This window comes from Oncorhynchus masou, chromosome 10 (assembly GCF_036934945.1).
Source record: "Oncorhynchus masou masou isolate Uvic2021 chromosome 10, UVic_Omas_1.1, whole genome shotgun sequence".
Classification (NCBI taxonomy): domain Eukaryota; kingdom Metazoa; phylum Chordata; class Actinopteri; order Salmoniformes; family Salmonidae; genus Oncorhynchus; species Oncorhynchus masou.
In genome coordinates, this window is record NC_088221.1 from 21,280,473 (window position 1) to 21,303,733 (window position 23,261).

The 23,261-nt window shown below is 42.3% G+C and overlaps 1 protein-coding gene across 7 annotated transcripts in view; it reads right to left on the bottom strand.

Moving 5' to 3' along the window:
- LOC135547313 (probable ubiquitin carboxyl-terminal hydrolase FAF-X) overlaps window positions 1-23,261 on the bottom strand; it is an 86,799-nt gene that overhangs the window by 41,254 nt on the left and 22,284 nt on the right. For 2 of the 7 annotated variants that reach the window (XM_064976195.1, XM_064976192.1), the window contains exons 5-19: window positions 21,484-21,596; window positions 17,750-17,968; window positions 16,036-16,151; window positions 12,146-12,397; window positions 11,808-11,946; window positions 11,497-11,649; window positions 10,481-10,585; window positions 10,258-10,356; window positions 7,160-7,267; window positions 6,854-6,990; window positions 6,154-6,192; window positions 5,128-5,261; window positions 2,860-2,950; window positions 2,474-2,587; window positions 2,063-2,291 (exon numbers count right to left, since the gene is read on the bottom strand). In XM_064976195.1, coding sequence (XP_064832267.1) covers window positions 2,063-2,291; window positions 2,474-2,587; window positions 2,860-2,950; window positions 5,128-5,261; window positions 6,154-6,192; window positions 6,854-6,990; window positions 7,160-7,267; window positions 10,258-10,356; window positions 10,481-10,585; window positions 11,497-11,649; window positions 11,808-11,946; window positions 12,146-12,397; window positions 16,036-16,151; window positions 17,750-17,968; window positions 21,484-21,596 — 2,048 coding nt within the window. Of the gene's footprint in view, window positions 1-2,062; window positions 2,292-2,437; window positions 2,588-2,859; window positions 2,951-5,127; window positions 5,262-6,153; window positions 6,193-6,853; window positions 6,991-7,159; window positions 7,268-10,257; window positions 10,357-10,480; window positions 10,586-11,496; window positions 11,650-11,807; window positions 11,947-12,145; window positions 12,398-16,035; window positions 16,152-17,749; window positions 17,969-21,483; window positions 21,597-23,261 lie in introns of all 7 variants that reach the window. The other 5 variants (XM_064976190.1, XM_064976189.1, XM_064976196.1 and 2 more) reach the window with 3 other exon arrangements.

The following is a 23,261-nucleotide window of genomic DNA, read 5'->3' on the forward strand; positions in this document are numbered from 1 at the left end:
TTGGTTTTGGGACCTTATATAGACAGATGTGTGCCTTTCCAAATCATGTCCAATCAATTTATTTTAAAATAGGTGGACTTCAAGTTGTAGAAACATCAAGGATGATCAATGGAAACAGGATGCACAGGAGCTCAATTTCGAGTCTTGTGTGAAGAACGATGAGGAAAAATACAAATGTAATACGTTAGAATAAGGCTGTAACGTAACACAATGTTGAAAAAGGGAAAGAGTGAATACTATCTGAATGCACTGTATATACCGTGCCAGTCAAAAATGTGGTGACACCTACTCATTCAAGGGTTTTTCTTTATTTTTACTACATTGTAGAATAATAGTGAAGACATCAAAACTATGAAATAACACATATGGAATCATGTAATAACCAAAAAAGTGTAAAACAAATCAAAGTATAGTTTAGATTTGAAATTCTTCAAAGTAGCCACCCTTTGCCTTGATGGCAGGTAGTCACCTGGAATGAATTTCAATTAACAGGTGTGCCTTAAAATGTTATTTGTGGAATTTCTTTCCTTCTTAATGCGTTTCAACCAATCAGTTGTGTTCTGACAAGGTAGGGGTGGTATACAGAAGATAGCCCTATTTGGTAAAATACCAAGTCCATTTTATGGTAAGAACAGCTCAAATAACTAAAGAGAAACAACAGTCCATCATTACTTTAAGACATGAAGGTCAGTCAATACAAAAACATTTTAAGAACGTTGAAAGTTTCTTCAAGTGCAGTCGCAAAAACCATCAAGCACTATAATGAAACTGGCTCTCATGTGGACTGCCACAGAAAAGGAAAACCCAGAGTTACTTCTGCTGCAGAGGATAAGTTCATTAGAGTTAACTGCACCTCAGATTGCAGCCCAAATAAATGCTTTAGAGTTCAAGTAACAGACACATCTCAACATCAACTGTTCAGAGGAGACTGTGTGAATCAGGCCTTGATGGTCAAATTGCTGCAAACCAAACCTCTACTAAAGGACACTAATAATAAGAAGAGACTTGCTTGGGCCAAGAAACATGAGGAATGGGCATTAAACCGGTAGAAATCTGTCCTTTGGTTTGATGAGTCCAAATGTGAGACTTTTGGTTCCAACCGCCGTGTCTTTGTGAGACGCAGAGTGGGTGAACGGATGATCTCTGCATGTGTGGTTCCTACCATGAAGCATGGAGGAGGTGGTGTGATGGTGTAGAGGTGCTTTGCTGGTGACACTGTCTGTGATTTATTTAGAATTCAAGGCACAGAACCAGCGAGCCTACCACATCATTCTGCAGTGATACGCCATCCCATCTGGGACTAGCATTTGTTTTTCAACAGGAAAATGACCCAACAGACCTCTAGGCTGTGTAAGGGCTATTTAACCAAGAAAGGAGAGTGATGGAGTGCTGCATCAGATGACCTGGCCCCCACAACCACCTGACCTCTACCCAAATGAGATGGTTTGCAATGAATTGGACCGCAGAGTGAAGGAAAAGCAGCAAACAAGTGCTCAGCATGTGGGAACTCCTTCAAGACGGTTGGAAAAGCATTCCAGGTGATGCTGGTTGAGAGAATATCAAGAGTGTGCAAAGCACACATCAATGCAAAGGGTGGTTACTTTGAAAAATCTAAAATCTTAAATATACTTTGATTTGTTTAACACTTTTTGGGTTACTACATGATTCCATATGTGTTATCTCATAGTTTTGATGTCTTCACTATTATTCTACAATGTAGAAAATAGTAAAAATAAATAAAAACCCTTGAATGAGTAGGTGTCCAAACTTTTGACTTGTACTGTGTGTGTGTGTGTGTGTGTGTGTGTGTGTGTGTGTGTGTGTGTGTGTGTGTGTGTGTGTGTGTGTGTGTGTGTGTGTGTGTGTGTGTGGGTGTGTGTGTGTGTGTGTGTGTGTGTGATAAATATATATACACACGCACACAAAATTGTGTGAATCGCAATACATATCTTATCAACACGTAAGTATCGTGATAATATCGACATTGAGGTCCCTGTCAATTCCCAGCCCGACTTACGAGTAACAACAGCTGTCTGTTATAGAGAAAAAGCTAATAACTCACCCTCCAGAGGTAGTCCAGTCCTATGAGCTCCAGGTCGTCCATCATGTAGGCCCTGCGTTTGGCCACCAGCTTTCCCTCCCGACAGTTGACAGCCTTGAAGAACCTCTCGAAGCACTTCATGCCGTTCTCTGTGAGCAGAGACGGGTCCAGCTGGAGGACGTTGTTCTCAAAGAAGTCCTTGTTAATGTCTGGGTCCAGGTCTGGCTCATCTCCCATCAGCTTGGAGTACCTGGGGATGAACAACAGAGTTGAGTGGGTGTTTTTTTGTTGTTGTTGAGAACATTTAAGTTGAGAAAATGTTGAATATTTGACTTGTTCTCCATGACAGAGAGAAAGGAAATAACATAAATTGAAACATGTTGGAGCCATATTCACCCTTTCGAGGTGATAATATTGATGATGGCAGCGTACCATTTGAAGCAGGCCTCTCTATCACATAGGAAGACAGCGTTTTCGGCCAGGCACTTCCAGATCTGTTTGGCCTGAGGAGCACAGAGCCACAACTGGCCATCCTTCAGCAAGAACCTGGGGACAACACAGACACATACATTAACCATGAAGATCAGACGACAGTGGCTTACTTCATGGCTCAATTCCATTCATTGTATTCACGAAGATGGAGCTGGGTCGTATTCATTAGGTCACGCAAAGGAAAACATTTTAAAAGTGTTTTGCAAAGTAAAATAACAATTAGTGCTTCTTATTGGACAAGTACAGACAGTGACTCATGCCTGTTTCAGTGTGTTTTCTTCAGTTTGGTGCCTAATTAATACAACCCCGCAGATGTGATGTCATACCTCAGGAAGTTGAGTCTCTCCTGGACTTCCTGTACGTGGCTGTAGCGGCTCCCTGCCCTCACCGTCTGGGGGTCAAACTCTGCCTGCTCGGCTACATAACACACAGGACCATCTACATCAGGGCTCAACGTACATCTTTAAATATCACGCAAATACTGATGTTTTTCAAATGGAAAAGTAACATGCTAACTGCCCAGGGTTAGATACATAGGGTAGAGAATGTAGAGAAACACAGTGTACAAAACATTAGGAACACCTGCTCTTTACTTTCCATGACAGACTGATCAGGTGAAAGCCATGGCCACTTGCAAAATCCACTTCATATCAGTGGTCACCAACCGGTCGATCGCAATCAACTGTTCGATCTTCAAGCATTCCTAGTCGATCACCAAACATTTCAGTAGAAAAGCCAATGATAAAGGCTTGCACACCTTTTTGTATTATTTACGTTTCACTTTGGTCGGTAGGAGCACTTGATTCAGAAGCCCTGCGCACCGGGGTAGGCAAAGTGTTGCCATTTTGAACAATTGAAATGTCTGAAATGACTAACTTCTCCTACCCGGCAGACCTGGAGATCTATGGTTAAATCGAGCGTGTCTACTGCGCTGGCCAATCGGATAGCTCAAATCACAGTGCCTACAGGTTGGATACTAGCCTATGTGAAATATCATAACTTTTAAAACCATGACCAGAGAGAGGGACTCAAAGAATATAGCAAAGAGCTTCTGTTATGATTTAGTGTAAAAAAAATATATATATTTAGTGTAAAAAAATATATATATTAAAACATAAAAGCCCTTCTCTCTATTCCCACTCACGCTGCAATGAATGAGTAGCCCTGCATTTGTATTATTATTCGAAGCTCATCGTGTTCATTCTAATAGAGGAATATTTCACTTTCACTGAAGACTGTCCCCTCTCTCTGCTCAGTCTCACCGTGAGAGGATAACCCTCTGCTGCTCTCTCCTTCCCTTCGCTGAGACTAATACAATGTTCAAAACATCTGGGAACTCTGACATCTCCAACTTAAGTGCGTTCACTCTTCCCGGGGTCCACATAAAACACGACATAATACAGAACATTAATAGACAAGAACAGCTCAAGGACTTTTTTTTTGTATGTAGTTATGTCCTTGAGCTGTTCTTGTCAATTAATATTCTGTATTATGTATTGTTTCATGTTTTGCGTGGACCCCAGGAAGAGTAGCTGCTGCTTTTGCAAAAGCTAATGGGGATCCTAATAAAATACCAAATACCAAGACAACAGGTAATTTGAAAAAAAACAAAAAACAACTAGATCCGACTGGGAAAAATAGTTTGAAATGGTCATCAAACTCGGAATTCGACCGGAACATCACGGACGTCGTGATTTGACCTAGTTTTTTCACCCTGTGTTCCCAGTTGTCTTGAAAGTACCATAACCATCAAATGCAGGTACCATCAGTCCAGTAAAATAAAAGCTAATTATTTGCTAATTATTTCAATTTATACTTCAGCTGTGCCTCATAAGTTGTACACCAACTACTGATATATTTTGTTATCAAAGCTAGAGTTTTGAAATATAATATGGTCTGTATAGAAGAACAATATTGGCAGGACAGGCATATAGCCAATATGCTGTGATAATGTATTAGGCCTGCCTACCGCAAACTTCATTTCCTACAGAACTGTTTGTATTGGGTTCATGTTACATTTGAGTCATGTTGAACAAAAACAGAGTGGTAGATCTCGGCTTGCTTTATGACTGCGAAAGTGATCTTTACTCAGAAAAGGAAGGTGACCACTGGTGTAGATGAAGGGGAGGAGAGAAGGATGTTTAAGCCTCAAGACAATTGAGACATGGATTGTGTGTGTGCGCCATTCAGAGGATGAATAGACAAGACAAAATATTTAAGAGCCTTTGAACGGGGTTTTGGTAGTAAGTGTAAGCCACACCAGTTTGACTGTGTCAAGACCTGCAGCACTGCTGGGTTTTTCACGCTGAACATCAAAAGTGATCTACCACAAAAAGGAAGTCCAGCCAACTTGACACAACTGTGGGAAGCATTGGAGTCGACTTGGGCCAGCCTCCCTGTGGAACACTTTCGACACCTTGTAGAGTCCATGCCCCGACGAATTGAGGCAGTTCTGAGAGCACAACTCAATATTAGGAAGGTGCTCCTAATGTTTTGTATACTCAGTGTAGTATTTCTGAAGAAGTCTGAAAGTCAAGAATGAGGCAATCGTGATTAATGAGAAAATTGAATCCACTGTGTCAGGTGAGCCGTACCTTTAGAGAACTGCCTCATGGTCTCCATGTAGGCAGAGAGGTTCTCAGCCACCAGCGTGACCAGGGCATGGTTGTGTTGGAGCTGGTTGATCAGGTCATGACGATAGAACACATGAGGACTCCTCTGAGTCTGACTGTATAGCAGAGAGTGAGGTGGAGAGAGATATGAAGAGAGAAAGAGATGGAGAGAGAAAGATAGTTGGAGGGAGAGAGAGATGGAGAGAGAGGGTGGAAGAGAGAGACAAAAGTTCAGAGACTTAGCCACCATGTCTATGACAAGTAGACAACTTCAACTTATACTCCCACTCCTACTAATGAAATTATAACAATGATTTGCGTGTACAATTAGTGGAATTTTGTTGCTTATCTGCACCTGTAGCTTAAAGAAATCCATTTTGGTATATCGACTGTTCTAACCAGTAAGCCATTATCTGTGTGTGTGTGTGTGTGTGTGTGTGTGTGTGTGTGTGTGTGTGTGTGTGTGTGTGTGTGTGTGTGTGTGTGTGTGTGTGTGTGTGTGTGTGTGTGTGTGTGTGTCAAGAGAAATGTTGAGGAATTTCAGTCTTAAAATTACTAGGATGTCGTGTTGTTCCGGAAATGTGAGTATGCAGCACCCTCAGAAATGCCCCCCAAAATGTCACCCTGCAAACAGTCAGTGATTGGAGCTAAGAAGAGCAGGTGCAGAAAAAGACGCATTTCAGTGACACCCTTTTCCCTATGTATTGAAATACTTTTGCACCCAATTCCCCAAATAATGCACTACTTGACAAGAGCCCTGTGTGGCTCTGCTCAAAGGTAGTGCACTGTTTGTGGTCATTTGTGGCTCTGGTCAAAGGTAGTGCAGTAGTGTATAAGGAATAGGGCGTAATTTGAGATTTACCCTGAGAGAGGTTTGCTAAAGCAGATTAATGAATGAAAATAAACATTACAGATCTGTTGTACCATCTGAGAGAGAGTAAATTAGAAATGATTTACAATTTATACAAAATATTGCCATAATATCCCCCAAATTAGCTGTCAACTTACCCCGCTAAGTTCGTTTGTATGTTAATAGGAATTTTCTTTCTGAAAAACAACAGGCATGTGGTGTGCTACATATTTGCTGCATTTACTTGTACTATTTCAGTCAGTACAACTGCACGTTGTTATTAAAAGCAGCACCTTATTCAACAATCTCCATGCTACTTTGAGAGCTCAGCATTTAAGAAGCAAGATACATTCGCTCAGTTTTAGTCTTCAAGAATACTCCCAGTCTAAGCGTTAGTGAAACCCTGGTCAAACTGGGTGGCAAGGTCAAGTCACAGACTGTTGACTGAAAATCCCTGTTTACAAAAGAGTTGGCATGCCTCAGCCTCTCTGGAAATGTGATTAAAATGCCAGAGACATCTGTGTCAGCTATGTGAAAAATCAAAGCCATGCTTTAAATGCGTAGAGTAAATGTATAACCAAGCATAGCATTCTGAGCACAACAAAAATTAGCCTTTTTTAAGTGGGGTGAAATATTTAACTATTTAAAATGTTGCAGATAGAAACGTAAAGTATTGAGCTGACAAATCCCTTTTGTACATAACAAAAAATGTCTGCTCTACACTGTGCATTTCTATCTGTTACGTCCTGAATAATACTCCATTTGTACTCATTCTGTTTCCATTCCTTTGTCAATCACTAGCATGTTCAACTATGTCCCTCCTCCAAGCCCGTAGTTGAACTCTGACCCTGTCCTTACCTGAGATTCTGAGGAGCCTCTCCGAACAGGCTACAGATCTCTCGGATCTGCTTTAGTGCAGGAATCACCCATTTGTCATTGGTGCGCAACTCTTCTATGAAGCGATCGATCCACTGGATCTTCTGCGTGTCTCGATCCTGAAATGAACACGAACATCCGTATTCAAGGAACACACACAGAGCCATAAGCCGATTCTTCTGAACACTCCAATAGACCGCTTCAAATAAATCTTAATTGATTGGTTTTCAGTACCTTGAGCCGTGTGGGAAAGCAGTTGCCTGGCTCTTGACTGGTACCTAGTATTACCTGAGAGCAACTGTAGTCCAGTATCTTGATGTGAGCACTGAGGGCCTGGTCCATGATGTCTACAGGCACGTCATCGCTGTGAGCCAGGTTCCACAACAGGTTCAGCACCTTGTGGTGAGAGGAGGAGAGGAACCTTCAGTACTTCTATCCAAACAGAGCACAAGGAGCTGGAATAAGACATCTCTTTAATCAATGCTTGACATTCAGGGCTGCCCGCTGGCCAGGGGAGGTTTAGGAAACCCCTCAGGCCACTCTATCATCCCAGTCAGTGGTCCGCTTGGGCCAGTGAAAAAAAGGTTAAGGATATATAACTGTTTAAAAAAACATGAATTCCCGAAGCTGCTAGTTCATTATGTATACTGAACAAAAATAAGTGCAACATGTAAAGTGTTGGTCCCATCTTTCATAAGCTGAAAACAAAATCCCATAAATGTTACATATGCACAAAAAGGTTATTTCTCTCAAATGTAGTGCACAAATTTGTTAACATCCCTCTTTGTCAGCATTTTGCCAAGATAATCCAGCCACCTGACAGGTGTGGCATATCAAGACGCTGATTAAACAGCATGATCACGGGGACAATAAAAGGGCACTCTAAAATGTGCAGTTTTAGTCACAATACAATGCCACAGATGGCTCAAGTTGAGAGAGCATGCAATTAGCATGCTGACTGCAGGAATGTCCACCAGAGCTGTTGCCAGAGAATTTAATGTTAATTTCTCTACCATAATTTCTCTACTGCCTCCAACCGTTTTAGAGAATTTGGCAGTCAAACCAGCCTCACAACCACAGACCACGTGTAATCTCGCCAGCCCAGGACCTCCACATCTGGCTTCTTCACCTGCAGAATTATTTGAGGGGGGGGGGGGGGGGGTATTTCTGCCTGTAATAAAGCCAATTTGTGGGGGGAAACACATTCTGATTTGCTGGGCCTGGCCTGGCTGCCTTCCAAGGACCACCATGGCTGCACCCCTGCCCAGTCATGTGAAATCCATAGATTAGGGCCTAATGAATTGATTTCAATTGATGTATTTCCTTATTAGAACTGTAACTCACAAAAATCTTTGAAATTGTTACATGTTGCGTTAATATTTTTGTTCAGTTTAAAATGCTTAATCGCTCAGCGCCGCACACAGCCTAGTTTGAGATATCTGTTGGGTAGAGAGAGCACACAGCCTAGTTTGAGATATCTGTTGGGCAGAGAGCACACAGCCTAGTTTGAGATATCTGTTGGGTAGAGAGAGCACACAGCCTAGTTTGAGATATCTGTTGGGCAGAGAGCACACAGCCTAGTTTGAGATATCTGTTGGGTAGAGAGAGCACACAGCCTAGTTTGAGATATCTGTTGGGCAGAGAGCACACAGCCTAGTTTGAGATATCTGTTGGGCAGAGAGAGCACACAGCCTAGTTTGAGATATCTGTTGGGTAGAGAGAGCACACAGCCTAGTTTGAGATATCTGTTGGGCAGAGAGCACACAGCCTAGTTTGAGATATCTGTTGGGCAGAGAGCACACAGCCTAGTTTGAGATATCTGTTGGGCAGAGAGAGCACACATATCTCCAACAGCTGATTGTTTCGTAGAGCAGCTCACCGAAGACCGACAGCAATAGGAAAGAGGTAGGAAAGATGGTGCAAGTTATGATATCTACCTGTAAAGGCTGAGGCCAGAAAGGGTATGTAAACCAGGTATGTAAAAAGTCTTGGAACATTTGCGATGTGCAATTCAGTCATCATGGAGTAGCCTACTTTGAATTCAGACATTTAAGCTATTTGGTCCTTGAAAAGTCCTTGACATGGCTGGTAGCCGATTTAGAAGTTCAACGGCTCCAATATAATTCGGCCGATTCACGATTTCCTTTATGATCCGTTTTTATGAGAGATGTAGCCGCTATCATTTGTTTCAAGCCATTTCAATTGATAGGTGCTGCGCTATTCGGTTGCTTTTGTTGGGGTAAAACCATGTACGGAAGGATATATTATTACAAAGGGAACCTGTTTTTTGCTCACTTTCTCATTTTTTAAAATGTATTTTATTTATCCGTTATTTTACCAGGTAAATTGACTGAGAACACGCTCTCAATTACAGCAACGACCTGGGGAATAGTTACAGGGGAGAGGAGGGGGATGAATGAGCCAATTGTAAACTGGGAATTATTAGGTGACCGTGATGGTTTGATGGCCAGATTGGGAATTTAGCCAGGACACCGGGGTTAACACCCCTACTCTTACGATAAGTGCCATGGGATCTTTAATGACCTCAGAGAGTCAGGACACCAGGGTTAACACCCATACTCTTACGATAAGTGTCATGGGATCTTTAATAACCTCAGAGAGTCAGGACACCCGTTTAACGTCCCATTCGAAATACAGCACCCGACACAGGGCAGTGTTTTTTAGACCAGAGGAAAGAGTGCCTCCTACTGGACCTCCAACACCACTTCCAGCAGCATCTGGTCTCCCATCCAGGGACTGACCAGGACCAACCCTGCTTAGCTTCAGAAGTAAGCCAGCAGTGGTATGCTGCTGGCATGCTGCTGTTTCAAGCATACAATAACTCTTCAACATCTCAAATGGTGAGACTGACTAGCTACTACATGGACAGACTTCATGTTTATGTGTTTGTGTCAGGAACATCTATCACTGCATGCAGTCTATTTAGACAGGCAATGCCCACATTATGACATATTTTAGAATAAATAAAAATACATGTCAATGTCAATGCATAATGCTGTTAGGAATGCCTATAAAATAAAATGATGCTAATGTATACTTTTTTCAACATTTTTGGGGGTGAAGTTTTATTTCTTTCGTCTATTACAACAATGAAATATAACATGTAGGTCCTTGAAAATTACAATGAAGTGCTTGAAAAAAAGTCCTTGAAAGTCCTTGCATTTGTCTGTATGACCGTGTATAGGATACTTGCTACGACCTAATGGAAGATAAAATCACCTGCTATTGAAATTATGCTCGCATCATTCGCTTTACTGATAGATCTTGACCTGATCAGTATTTTGTTCCAGTTGGGCCAGTAGCTTTCATTTTTCACTGACCCCGTCTGAACTGGCAAATTGACCTGAATGTCGAGCCCTGATTACCTTGTGGGCCATCACTCCATCCTTGTCATCCTCCGCCAGACGACGGATCAGCTCCAGCAGCTTCTCACGCTGCTTCTTACTAGCGTTTGTCCAACTCGCCTGCAGGCCACAAACACCACCACGGGGGTTAGGAGAGCAGTGTGTGTGTGTGTGTGTGTGTGTGTGTGTGTGTGTGTGTGTGTGTGTGTGTGTGTGTGTGTGTGAACGGAGAGAAGTTTCTCACCTTGAAGCAGTCAAAAAGGTGGTCGAGCTGCTCAGGGGAGAAGTCCCAGGCCAGCTTGGCCAGGAGGTCATGGACGTTCTTCACGATGGCCTCATGTTTACCAGCCTGCGGGTGGAACAAAGTGTCAACAAACATGTAAACAATCACATTTCCTGTTTCCAGCCTCCGATAGACAATGCAGGAGCACATAAACATAATTTAATGGACCGAGCCATGCTTAGGAAAGGGCGTTTTCAGCCGATCAAACCCAATGACCTGGAAATACCCCAGCGAAGACAAGGGATTTCCCATTCTGCTTTTAGAGCCGTTACGGGTAGAACCATGCTTTTGGTGCACTTTTTGAGGCACTGTGCTTTTACCGGTATTTCCAGCATTAACCACGAGTGTTGCTGCAGGTAAGAAATCCTAGGAATTATTTTGTAATTGACACAAGCCATCTCCAAAACAATCAATCAATGTCTGGTTGTGTGTTTGTATTTGGCGGAGGGTCCAGAAAATGCGTAGCTCTGCCACTTAAGGTGTTGGCTTGACAGTTGCTGGACCCAGGTTCGAGTTCCAGTCTGGGCTACCCCCCAAATTCATTTGAATATAATTCCATGGTAGGTTTCATTGACTTTCCCCTTTAACTGCACTGAATTTAACAGATTTTTTTGCTACAACTTCTGAGTCTGTTGGAGAGGTATAGAATCACTGATCTACAAATCGTATTCCCTCACAAATAATAGGTTTTGTGAGATTAAGATTCACAGAGCTACGCCTCCCGACTCAGCCAATCACGCAAACAAACACACATGCACAACCAGACATTGACTGGAGACAACTTGTGTCAATTACAGCACATTTCCTAGGATTTTTTACCTGCAGCAATTATTGTGGATAATGCTGGAAATACTTGCTAACAAGTACACATAAAAGCTTTGCCCTAGTTATAGGTCATATCCCTTTCACCTGAACCATGCACGATGTGTGTGATAATCAATGGCTCTCTCTTCAAAACACACACACACACACAGTACCTGTGCAGCCCAGATGTTGTCCAGGTCCTGCATGGTAAGAGCTTTCTCTTTGATGACGAAGCGAAGTATCTTCTCTAGTTTTTCTACGTACTGAGGCTGATGCAGACTGTCCCTCAGCACGATGGACAGGATGTGGTTCTGCTGGATCCACTCCTGAGAGACAGAGGCATCTTTCAATCTCCAATCAAACACCAACAGTTCTGCTGACTATGCCACCAGAAACAACACCAAGGTACACCCTCTGTATTACGCACTTTGTGACAAAAGCGCTCGTCATAAAAATACATTTGATAGGTTGGTGGTTAACTCACCGCCATGCGTTCTGCAGTAAGCCACTCCTCCTCCTCAGGGTTGCCATGTCGATGTGTGTAGTAGGACACACTTGAGATTACCTTGTTTACTTCATTTAGTGCATTCATTTTGCCATTAAAAGAGGAAATTTGCAATAACCTGTGGATGAAAACAACCACCACAGATTACTATCAACAAATAGTTCACATTGGGGCAATCCCTAACGAAAGACCACAAAACCCTTATTGACATGAATACATGATTTGTGCGCATCTCAGGTTAGCATTGAGCCAACAGTTTGAAAGGCAGGTGTTTTAAAACAAAAGCTTTAAGACAGTTTGTTCTGAAGCGAACTCACCTAAGAATCATTTTTAACCTAAAAATCTCTAAACTCTTCACGGTCTCCTCCTGCCCAGGCACCCTGGAGGCCAGGTTCTTCAGGGACTTGATGATCATGGATAGGGCGTCATTTTTGGCTTCGTTCTTGGCCTCCTTCTTCAGCTCCTCATCTGTCAGGTTCTCCAGGAACTGAGGAACCATCTCGATGACGGACAGGAAGTACTTCTTCACCGTGTGCAACGTGAGGAACTCGTAACACTGCCCGAAAGGCCTGGAGGACAACACAAAACAGTCGCAACACGTCCAGTAGACCATGACGTTCCCTTAGCTCTATATAGGGTTCATACACATTTTAACAGATGGAATTCTATGAATTTTCCATTACTCTCCATTACTTTTAACCAAATTCCCATGACCAACAATTGGCGGCATCTCCGCGTACGTTTAAAAAAGTATGCCTAATGTGGTATCGATACTGGGAGGATGCTCTCTGATCCCATGTACCATCTTCTGTCGTTGTGCAAGGCACTAAACCCCCCACATAGAATACCTGTTAGGCAACTGTATAAAACACATGGTCAATCCTAAATCTGGAGGGCTACTGTGTGTGCAGGCTTTTGATCAAGCCCTGCTCAAACAGTTCATCAAGGTCTGATTGAGCAGTTCATTTCTAAAATGTGGTTAGTTTTAAGGGGACTGCAGTAAAAGTCTGCACACCCATTTGCTCTCAGGGAGGATGGTTGACCACCGTTGATGTGTAGCATTGCAACATTACAACCAAATACGTTTACCTTTTGAAAATAATTTGCTTTTTCAATATATCAAAGAGCAAATGGCCACGTTAGGCTACAAATCTTGATATTCAGTTGAAGCAAGCCCACATACCTTCTTTGACATTTTTCAAGTTTAGTCATATTTAGCCTATCTTAGAAGTGTTTACTTTGCAACTCAATAGATGCTAGTTGGCCTGCAATGTCCCATACATTGGATGCACAAATCAATTGGAAGCATCTACAAAACAAGTTGAAGCGACATAATCCTAGGCTACATGAAATATTCTTTCTTAAAATTACAGTTCCCGATTCAAAAAATTATTTTGATTCACATGACTTAAATTTCCCGCAATTGAACCAAATCCCAACTAATATAATGACGGAGTGAATTGTTAGTTAAATCAAAAATAATAATTGAAATTAATCATATGAATCGTTCAAAAAAGTAAATCAACTTTGAATGGCCTTATTCGCGAGTGTTGGGGGAAAGTTTGTTGGGACATGAATACATGCTAATAATAGATAAAACGGTAAACTAGAGGCTACAATTAAATGTTTTGAATTGGCTACCTAGTTATTCGTCTGTTCTTTATCATATTTTATTGGCCTACTTGCTGCTGCAATGTCCTACTGTTTCTCCTTTAGTTATGGCCCACTCGTCTCGCACACATGCAGGTGATGCACGCAAACAAAGACGCGCTAAAGTGTCATTCCGATCCTGGCTGGTATGTGGATTTTTATTTGATTGACAAAATATTTAAAAACCGTGGCTAAATAACTTACATTAACCAACATGATTAAATACATTTCAATTACTTTTCCAAACCTTTTTGGATTTGATCATTTTCCAAAAATTTTCCAGGCCTGATTTTCATGACCATATGAACCCAGTCTATATGTTGAAGCATGTTTATTAAAAAAAAACAAGAGTTGTGGGTTTGATTGTTGTATGGGCCACATTAAAGCATCTTCATCAATCCAGTCATGAAGACACAGCCATCAGAGCAAGAACCTGAGGCCTTCTCTACTGATGACACGGTGGGATGTTATACACTGGTGGTGCATGGAGTTGAGTTAGCCTTCGGGAAGTATTCAGACCTGGACTTTTTACACATTCTGTTAGGTTTCGGACTCATTCTAAAATGGACTAAATCGTTTTCTCCCCTTCTATCTACCCACAATACCTCATAATGACGAAGCAAAAACAGATTTTTTCGAATGTATTAAATATAAAAAAAATATATAAATATCCCATCTACATAAGTATCAAGACCCTTCACTCAGTACTTTGTTGAAGCACCCTTGGCAGCAATTACATCCTCGAGTCTTCTTGGGTATGACACTACAAGCTTGGCACACCTGTATTTGGGGAGTTCCTCCCATTCTTCTCTGCAGATCCTCTCAAGCTCTGTCAGGTTGGATGGGGAGCGTCGCTACACAGCTATTTTCAGGTCTCTCCAGAGATGTTAGATCGGGTTCAAGTCCGGGCTCTGGCTAGGCCACTCAAGGACATTCAGAGACTTGTACCGAAGCCTCTCCTGCGTTGTCTTGGCTGTGTGCTTAGGGTCATTGTCCTGTCGAAAGGTGAACCTTCACTTTAGGCCAAAGTGTTGAATCTTGGTTTCACCAGACCAGAGAATCTTGTTTCTCATGAGAGTCTAAGTGCCTTTTGGCAAATTCCAAACAGGCTACAGAGATGTTTGTCCTTCTGGAAGGTTCTCCCATCTCAACAAAGGAACTCCGGAGCTCTGTCAGAGTGACCATCGGGTTCTTGGTCACCTGACCAAGGCCCTTCTCCTCCGATTGCTCAGTTTGGCCGGGCTGCAGGCTCTAGGAAGAGACTTGGTGGTTCCAAACTTATTCCATTTAAAAATGATGGACGCAACAGTGTTATTGAGAACCTTCAATGCTGATGACATTTTTTGGTACCCTTCCCCCCTTTCTGTGCCTCGACACAATGTTAGCTAGCAAGTCTGTCTACACAAATAGTGAGTTAATGTTACCTAGCTAGCTTGCTAAATATCCCTTCACTGGTGGGCTAAAGCTAGCATGTCACCATGTGAAAGGGTATGACTACACAAACCGTGAGCTAACATTAACTGACTGGTTAGCTCAATAAAGACAGATCTGGTATCCTTCCCCAGATCTGTGCTTCTATGCAATCTTGTCTCGGAGCTCTATGGACAATTCCTTCGACCATTTGGCTTGGTTTCTGCTCTGACATGCACGGTCAACTGTGGGACCTTATATAGACAGGTGTGTGCCTTTCCAAATCATGTCCAATCAAGTTGTAGAAACATCTCAAGGGTGATCAATGGAAACAGGAGTGCATCCTGAGCTCAATTTCGAGTCTAGCAAAGGGTCTGAATACTTGTAAATAAGGTCTCTTATTTAATTTGAATACATTTACAAAAATATTCTAAAAACCTGTTTTCACTTTCTCATTATGGAGTACAGTGTGTAGATTGCTGAGGATTTTTTTTATGTAATCAATTTTTAAATAAGGCTGTAACATAACAAAATGTGGAAAAAGTCAAGGGGTCTGAATGTTTCATATAAAGTGAATTTGTAGGGGGGACTAGATACATAAAGTGCTTTCATTTCTAAACTGTAAAACATATGTATGGAAATACCATTGAGTAAAAGGTGATATTATGTACTGTCGCCTCGTATATAAAATGTTCTCAAATAAAAAAATACTGGAGTATAGAGCTAAATTTAACAAATGTAGCTTCACTGTCCAAATAAATACAGCGGGGAGTCTGATGTAGAAAGTACTTGGAAATGTAGTGAAACATGCTATTAAATGTAATCTATTAAAGCAGGAGTTTTCAACCTTTTCTTGCCCAGGGACCCCCACCCAGGCAAACCAGGGACACCCATATATGTCAGCAACAACAACAACAAAAATACCATCTTATTATCAGGTGGATGGTAATGGCAAGTAATCAACATTTAAAATGAATAGATTTGGTAGACTCATTATGTTGACCTCACTACAGCTCTAACAACTAGAAAGGTATAAGAAAATTGTGCAGTTTTGAAGCCAATTTCGCAGACCCCCTGCCCTAAGGGGCCAGTGACTAGTTTGAAAACCCCTGCATTAAAGCGTGTGTGTGTTCACAAGCCAACTCACTTGATAAGTGCGGCGATGATCTGGACGTTCAGTGCTTGGCCACCTATGAAGCGATCGTGCAGTGTTTGAAACCCATTTAACGAGCCAAATTTGTTTATTAAATCCACCAACCAGCCCTGTAAACAAAGAGCAAAAAAAGAACACATGGTAAAGACACTCACCATCCGACCACTATTCACTCAAGTTGTTGAGCGATACAAATATATCCCTCTCGTCTCACAGCTATTACACAGAAAGGCTTGGGTTGATTGAAGAGAAAAATCAGAGGAGAACTGGTTGGCTTCTGATTCAACCCACATGCCCATAGAGGCTGTAGCAGTGTTCATATTGGGCTGCCTGCCATCTACAGCAGACAGGCAGCTGCCGCCTTGGCTTCCCTCCGCAACAATGTTCACATTGACCACCCCGGCCCACGCTCCATTCATCGCACTTTTCATAGAAGAAATCACACTCTCCCTGGCATGGCCCATCTCATTTAAACTCCACAGCACTCAAGTGCATCCTTTTATTGTATTTTCATCCCTCTTCCATTTTCTATGCAGTGCACGGAGGGATCCTCCTCTGTTTCTGTGCGCTGGCCCTAAGGCGGCAAGCCCAGAGCAAACAATACTGCTCTGTAGATTTGTTCCAAGAAAATAAATTGCAGGCCAACAGATGACTAAAAAGACTGTTCTCTGTTCCTATAGGAATCGCAGATATCCAGAGGATATTTTATTTATAGTCTCAATTCAAAAAATGTATTCAAACATTTCTCATTGTGCAGATATGAAGAGATTAAGATGGGAGAAAAAGAGACATTCACACAGTATCCCCAATATCAGTCCCAGCACATAAGTTTATTAAAAAATCCTCAGTATGTATTTTAGTTGATCCACCTGGCTACAGGTAATTTATGTTTTATTTCACCATTATTTAACCAGGTAGGCCAGTTGAGAAAAGGTTCTCATTTACAACTGCGACTTGGTCAAAATAAAGCAAAGCAGTGCGACACAAACATCCCAGAGTTACACATAAACAAACGTACAGTCAATAACACAATAGAAAAATCTAAATACAGTGTGTGCAAATGTAGTAAAGTGGGGTTTATTGGTGATTTTAGAAAAAGATATTGGCTAACAGGAGTAAGTTGTAGTGGTAACAGTCCCTGCAACCAGGGATGGGCATTTGAAATTTTTGACTGTTCCAGTACCCACGTGATATTTATTTGGAGTAATTGAATGGAGAAAAATATAATTTATATTTAGAACAAGGGCCGCACTGGATTTGTACTTATAAACATGCAAACAGATCGCAAAAATAGCAAATTTATCATAACCATTATAGATAAATCCTAATTGATAAATTTCCCCACATATAAATTCAGTCAATAAAAAAAGCAAGTGCCATTTAAGATTAATTTATTGAAACCGTAATATCAACTGGTTATATTATATTGTGGAACTCAAGCTTAAAAAGGCAGTAACCTCATAAGCGGCGCTTGCTTCTAGAAGCCTATGGCTGTGTAACGGCATTGCTCTGTTAATTTAGCAGACAAGACGCTCATAACAGTAGAATCGCCTGGTCTTTCAACTTGCAAGTACCCGGTAGAGAACATTGTCGGGCATCCCTTTAGCATATGCATCAGATGCATATCAAGGAGTACAATGGGAGAACAACTTGGGTGAGAAATAAGAAATCTTTGGGGGGGGGGGGCTACCTTGAATTCGGACCCTACCTTGGGGGAGCGAGGGTCAGGGGGGCGGGCGAAGAGCTCGTCATCGGCCAGCTGCACCCCGGCAGGCACCGTCTCAGAGGGCCGTGTGCCGTTGTAGATGTGGAACTTGCAGTGGGGGTTGGTGGCCATGGCCAGCAGCTCCAGCAAGGGGAACCAGTCCTGAGAAAGCTTGGCCACACACAGCTCCACCAGCCGGTGTGTGTTGTTGATGATACACCTCTGGACAGGGAGAGAGAGCGTCAACAGCAGTTAGTTTAATAATTTCAAAAATATCAGTGAGGTGATTTGTAAATAAGAATTTCTTCTTAACCGACTTGCCTAGTTAAATAACGGTTCAATAAAAAAATAAGAAAAATGTATTGAAAGATAGCTGTCAGCAACATGGTGACTGCTCCACATAGCCTGGTTGACACTAGTTACCACAGCCATAAAGTCAAAATTGGTTACACAGCAAAAATTCATGAAAACAAAAATTCGCTCTTTGGTCTTAATTTAAGGTTAGGCATAAGGTTAGCAGCAGGGGTTGTAACCGGTTTAAGGAACAGAAAACCAGGATCTATTTTCTGGGAGGGAAGGACATGAACAAAAGTGATCTCTAACGTTCCGGAAGATAACCATTATTGTAAAAGCACCCCCCCCCCGATAAAATCCATCAAAGTGCCTATGCAAAGCACTCACTCTGTCACTCAGAAACGTATCCTTCCATTGTTTGCCGGCCAGCATGATTTCTAGGTTAAGGACACTATAGTTATCATGTTTCACATTAGATTTATTAACAACAACAAAAAAGGTATGACGTGTTTTGAATTCTGGTGTTGCTGCACATACACACAAGCTTGTTAGCCAACTCTGGTCCAAAGCATTGAGCCAGCCTCGGTGATGAGCCAACTATCAGACGTTCAGATGTCCTCCATATTAGCCGCTCCTCCTCAGGTATCTAGCTCGTACTATGTAATTAATAGGCTTACTACTAATATCCTAAAAAACAGTCAAATGCACATTATATCACGATGCCCAGTTTTTCAAGCCAAGCCTCCATGTCATGTCAACCCTGCAAAACTTCTGTCAGATCTCGCACCCTACACTGTCCAAGCATGTAAACTAGCTTGCCCGGTCCATAGCAAGCAGCTCTATCCTCAGTGATTGGTAAAGTTAATTAATGAGCTAAATGTAAAAACTCTGTTGATTTCACAGGTTTAAAAAGGAACGATATAAACAGGTACTTTTTTTCCGTTCAAACCAGTTCAGAACTTTATAATGCTGGTCAGAACAGAACAAAACAATTGTTTTTATTTTATTTAACTAGGCAAGCCAGTTAAGAACAAACTCCTATTTACGATGACAGCCTACCCTGGCCAAACCCTAACCCGGACGGCGCTGAGCCAAATTGTGCGCCACCCTATGGGACTCCAAATCATGGCCAGATGAGATACAGCATAAAATCGAACCAGGGTCTGTAGTGACGCCCCGAGCGCTGAGATGCAGTGCCTTAAACCGCTGCGGTTCTGTTCAGAACAAAAACTAATGGGAAATCATTTTGGTTCCAACCCCTGGTTAGCAGGGTGGTTAAGTTTAAAAATCTGATTTTAAGAAGAGAGATTATAAATAAAGGGCAGGGTTTAGCCATAATTATAACTTTGTGGCTATAGTAACTAGTGCAACAATGTACACTGCTCAAAAAAATAAAGGCAACACTAAAACAACACAATGTAACTCCAAGTAAATCACACTTCTGTGAAATCAAACTGTCCACTTAGGAAGCAACACTGATTGACAATACGTTTCACATCCTGTTGTGCAAATGGAATAGACAACAGTTGGAAATTATAGGCAATTAGCAAGACAACCCCAATAAAGGAGTGGTTCTGCAGGTGGTGACCACAGACCACTTCTCAGTTCCTATGCTTCCTGGCTGATGTTTTGGTCACTTTTGAATGCTGGCGGTGCTTTCACTCTAATGGTAGCATGAGTGTCCAGAGCATGGAGGTGCTTCCAGGAGACAAGCCAGTACATCAGGAGACGTGGAGGAGGCCGTAGGAGGGCAACAACCCAGCAGCAGCACCGCTACCTCCGCCTTTGTGCAAGGAGGAGCAGGAGGAGCACTGCCAGAGCCCTGCAAAATGACCTCCAGCAGACCACAAATGTGCATGTGTCTGCTCAAACGGTCAGAAACAGACTCCATGAGGGTGGTATGAGGGCCCGACGTCCACAGGTGGGGGTTGTGTTTACAGCCCAACACCGTGCAGGACGTTTGGCATTTGCCAAAGAACACCAAGATTGGCAAATTCGCCACTGGCGCCCTGTGCTCTTCACAGATTAAAGCAGGTTCACACTGAGCACATGTGATAGACGTGACAGAGTCTGGAGATGCCGTGGACAATGTTCTGCTGCCTGCAATATCCTCCAGCATGACCGGTTTGGCGGTGGGTCAGTCATGGTGTGGGGTGGCATTTCTTTGGGGGGCCGCACAGCCCTCCATGTGCTCGCTAGAGGTAGCCTGACTGCCATTAGGTATTAAGATGAGATCCTCGGACCCCTTGTGAGACCATATGCTGGTGCGGTTGGCCCTGGGTTCCTCCTAATGCAATACAATGACCTCATGTGGCTGGAGTGTGTCAGCAGTTCCTGCAAGAGGAAGGCATTGATGCTATGGACTGGCCCGCCCGTTCCCCAGACCTGAATCGAATTGAGCACATCTGGAACATCATCTTTCGCTCCATCCACCAAGGCCACGTTGCACCACAGATTGTCCAGGAGTTGGCGGATGCTTTATTCCAGGTCTGGGAGGAGATCTCAGGAGACCATCCGCCACCTCATCAGGAGCATGCCCAGTCATTGTAGGGAGGTCATACAGGCACGTGGAGGCCACACACACTACTGAGCCTCATTTTGACTTGTTTTAAGGACATTACATCAAAGTTGGATCAGCCTGTAGTGTGGTTTTCCACTTTAATTTTGAGTGTGACTCCAAATCCAGACCTCCATGGGTTGATAAATTTGATTTCCATTGATAACAAAATCACACAAAAATTGTCAGCACATTCAACTATGTAAAGAAAAAAGTATTTAATACGAATATTTCATTCATTCAGATCTAGGATGTGTTATTTTAGTGTTCCCTTTATTTTTTTAGCAGTGTATATTGTCTAGTTTGATATCTTATCCACCCTACCCCTAACATTTCTCAAATCTGAAATTTGCCCCACCTTTCCCTTTGATATTGTACTCCGTCAATCCTTTCATGTCTTAGTCAAGTCCCAAGAAGTAAGTGTGAGGCATAGGAGCTGATTTGAGACTATTGGGGGGGACCTGAGCCCATAGCTAGAGATAGAGCTGGGCTGTCAGAGTGGGTGGCTCACACTCTACTGAGAGTGGCTATTCAGGATCAATGTTACTGAGTTAAACAGAGCAGCCAAACCAAAGCCCCCTCATCCAATAAAAAGAGCATTGATCACCCCTGGGATTCTCCGTTCATTTTTCCTTCTTTGCTCCAGCTCAAGAGTCCAGATAGCAATCTGTGTTGACCGACAAGACTGAGGCAGAGGAACATAATCACAATTAACACAATTGGATTCAAGGTTTCACCAATCCAATCATGTCAAATTAGTGATTACCCAAAGGAAGGGACTGGGAGGAGGAGGGGTTTTCAAAGTTTTGGAAGAGGGTCCGTGACTTCTTAAAAAACAATGACCATTATCCTGAATAAATTATATACAATAAAGAAGAAGACTCACATGGATCTCAAATTTCCACCCGCTGACGGCCTCGTCTGTAAGGATCTTGGTGAAGGAGATGGTCAGGCCATCTCGGAAAAACCTCTGGCACGCCTCACACTTCACATCAAGTCCTAAACAGAGAGAAAATAATTAGGTGCATGGAGATATTGTACTCCCACATCAGTGAAGGCTCCTCCTCTGGATTCAATGACTTCAATACAAAACCTAGGAGGCTCATGGTTCTCACCCTCTTCCATAGACTTACACAGCAATTACGACAACTTCCGGAGGGCGGCCACCAGCCTATCAAAGCTCTTGCAGCATGAACTGACATGTTATCCACCCAAGGATCAGAGAATGAATCTATTACTGAAAGCATAAGCTACAGCTAGCTAGCACTGCAGTGCATAAAATGTGGTGAGTAGTTGACTGCAGCTAGCTAGTTTAGCCTACTCAAACACCCGGCTCAAAAGAGAGAGGGATATTATGTTAGCTAGCAAGTCAGGGTAAGCTTTTGGTTTTATTAATTTATTGCCACAGGGGCCCTCCGGTGTAACTGCTAAACTGCTTGCTGACTGTATACTGTACTGCATGATTCTAGCCGGTTTACTAACCTGTTCTAGTAGTTATGTGGTCTATGAAGTGTGCTAATATGGTGTCATGACTTGGTGAGGATCAAAGGTGCCAGATCAACTGGCAATGGCAGACAGATAGCCAAATCCCTTTGTTACCATGAGACTTTTGCCGCCCCGAACTTCAACATCAAAACAATGGACACTGGGACCACATATTTCAACATCCGAATGATGAGAGATGGAATATGGAAAATGTATGTCTATTTTGTTGTCATTAAAATAGTTATGAAGACGCTATAACAAAAACATTGCAACTTGAAGAGCTTTAACACTGTGTATATCAGGTTTACATTATTTATGTTGTGTAGAAAATATCAAGGATAAAGGGAATGTTTTTGTGACGATAGGATTGTTTTTAGTTCTCTAACAAGATCATAGTAATTATGATGCCTTGCTTCGTAACTAGCCATGCCTCAGGTAGCGTGTCACGTAAACTCCCCTTTCTACCCGAGGGTATAAAACGATTAAGTTCAGAATTAATATAATCAGACGAGATGGATCAAAAGCTGCAGCTTGGTCCACATTAGTCACGAACCTGAAAACTCCAACACTAGGTTGAAGAAGACAAAGGAACCTCAACTTCTTAAGGTATAGGGGGCAGCATTTTCACTTTTGGATAAATAGCGTGCCCAATTTCAACTTCCTGCTACTCATGCCAAGAATATAAGATATGCATATTATTAGTAGATTTGGATAGAAAATAAGTTTCTAAACCTGTTTGAATCATGTCTGTGAGTATAACAGAATTTATGTAGCAGGCAAAACCCCGAGGACTAACCGTTCAGAATTTTTTAATTGTAGGTCTTGGTCCATTCAGTGAGTTCTCATTAGGAAACAATATTTCTTAGGAACTTGTTTTCAGTTCCTACCGCTTCCACTGGATGTCACCAGTTTTTGGAATTTGGTTGAGGTTATTCCTTTGTGCAATGGAAGTAGTAAGGCCATCTAGGAACTGCATAACACTGTTGAGAGTTGCGCAAGACTTGAAAAGTAGCTTGGCTTGTTGTCTTCCTGTATTGAACACAGATAGACCAGTCTTCAATTTGATCGATTATTAACGTTTAAAAACACCTAAAGTTTTATTCCAAAAGTAGTTTGAAATGTTTTGGGAAAGTTTACAGGCAACATTTGAAATATTTTGTAGTGACGTTGCGCAATTTG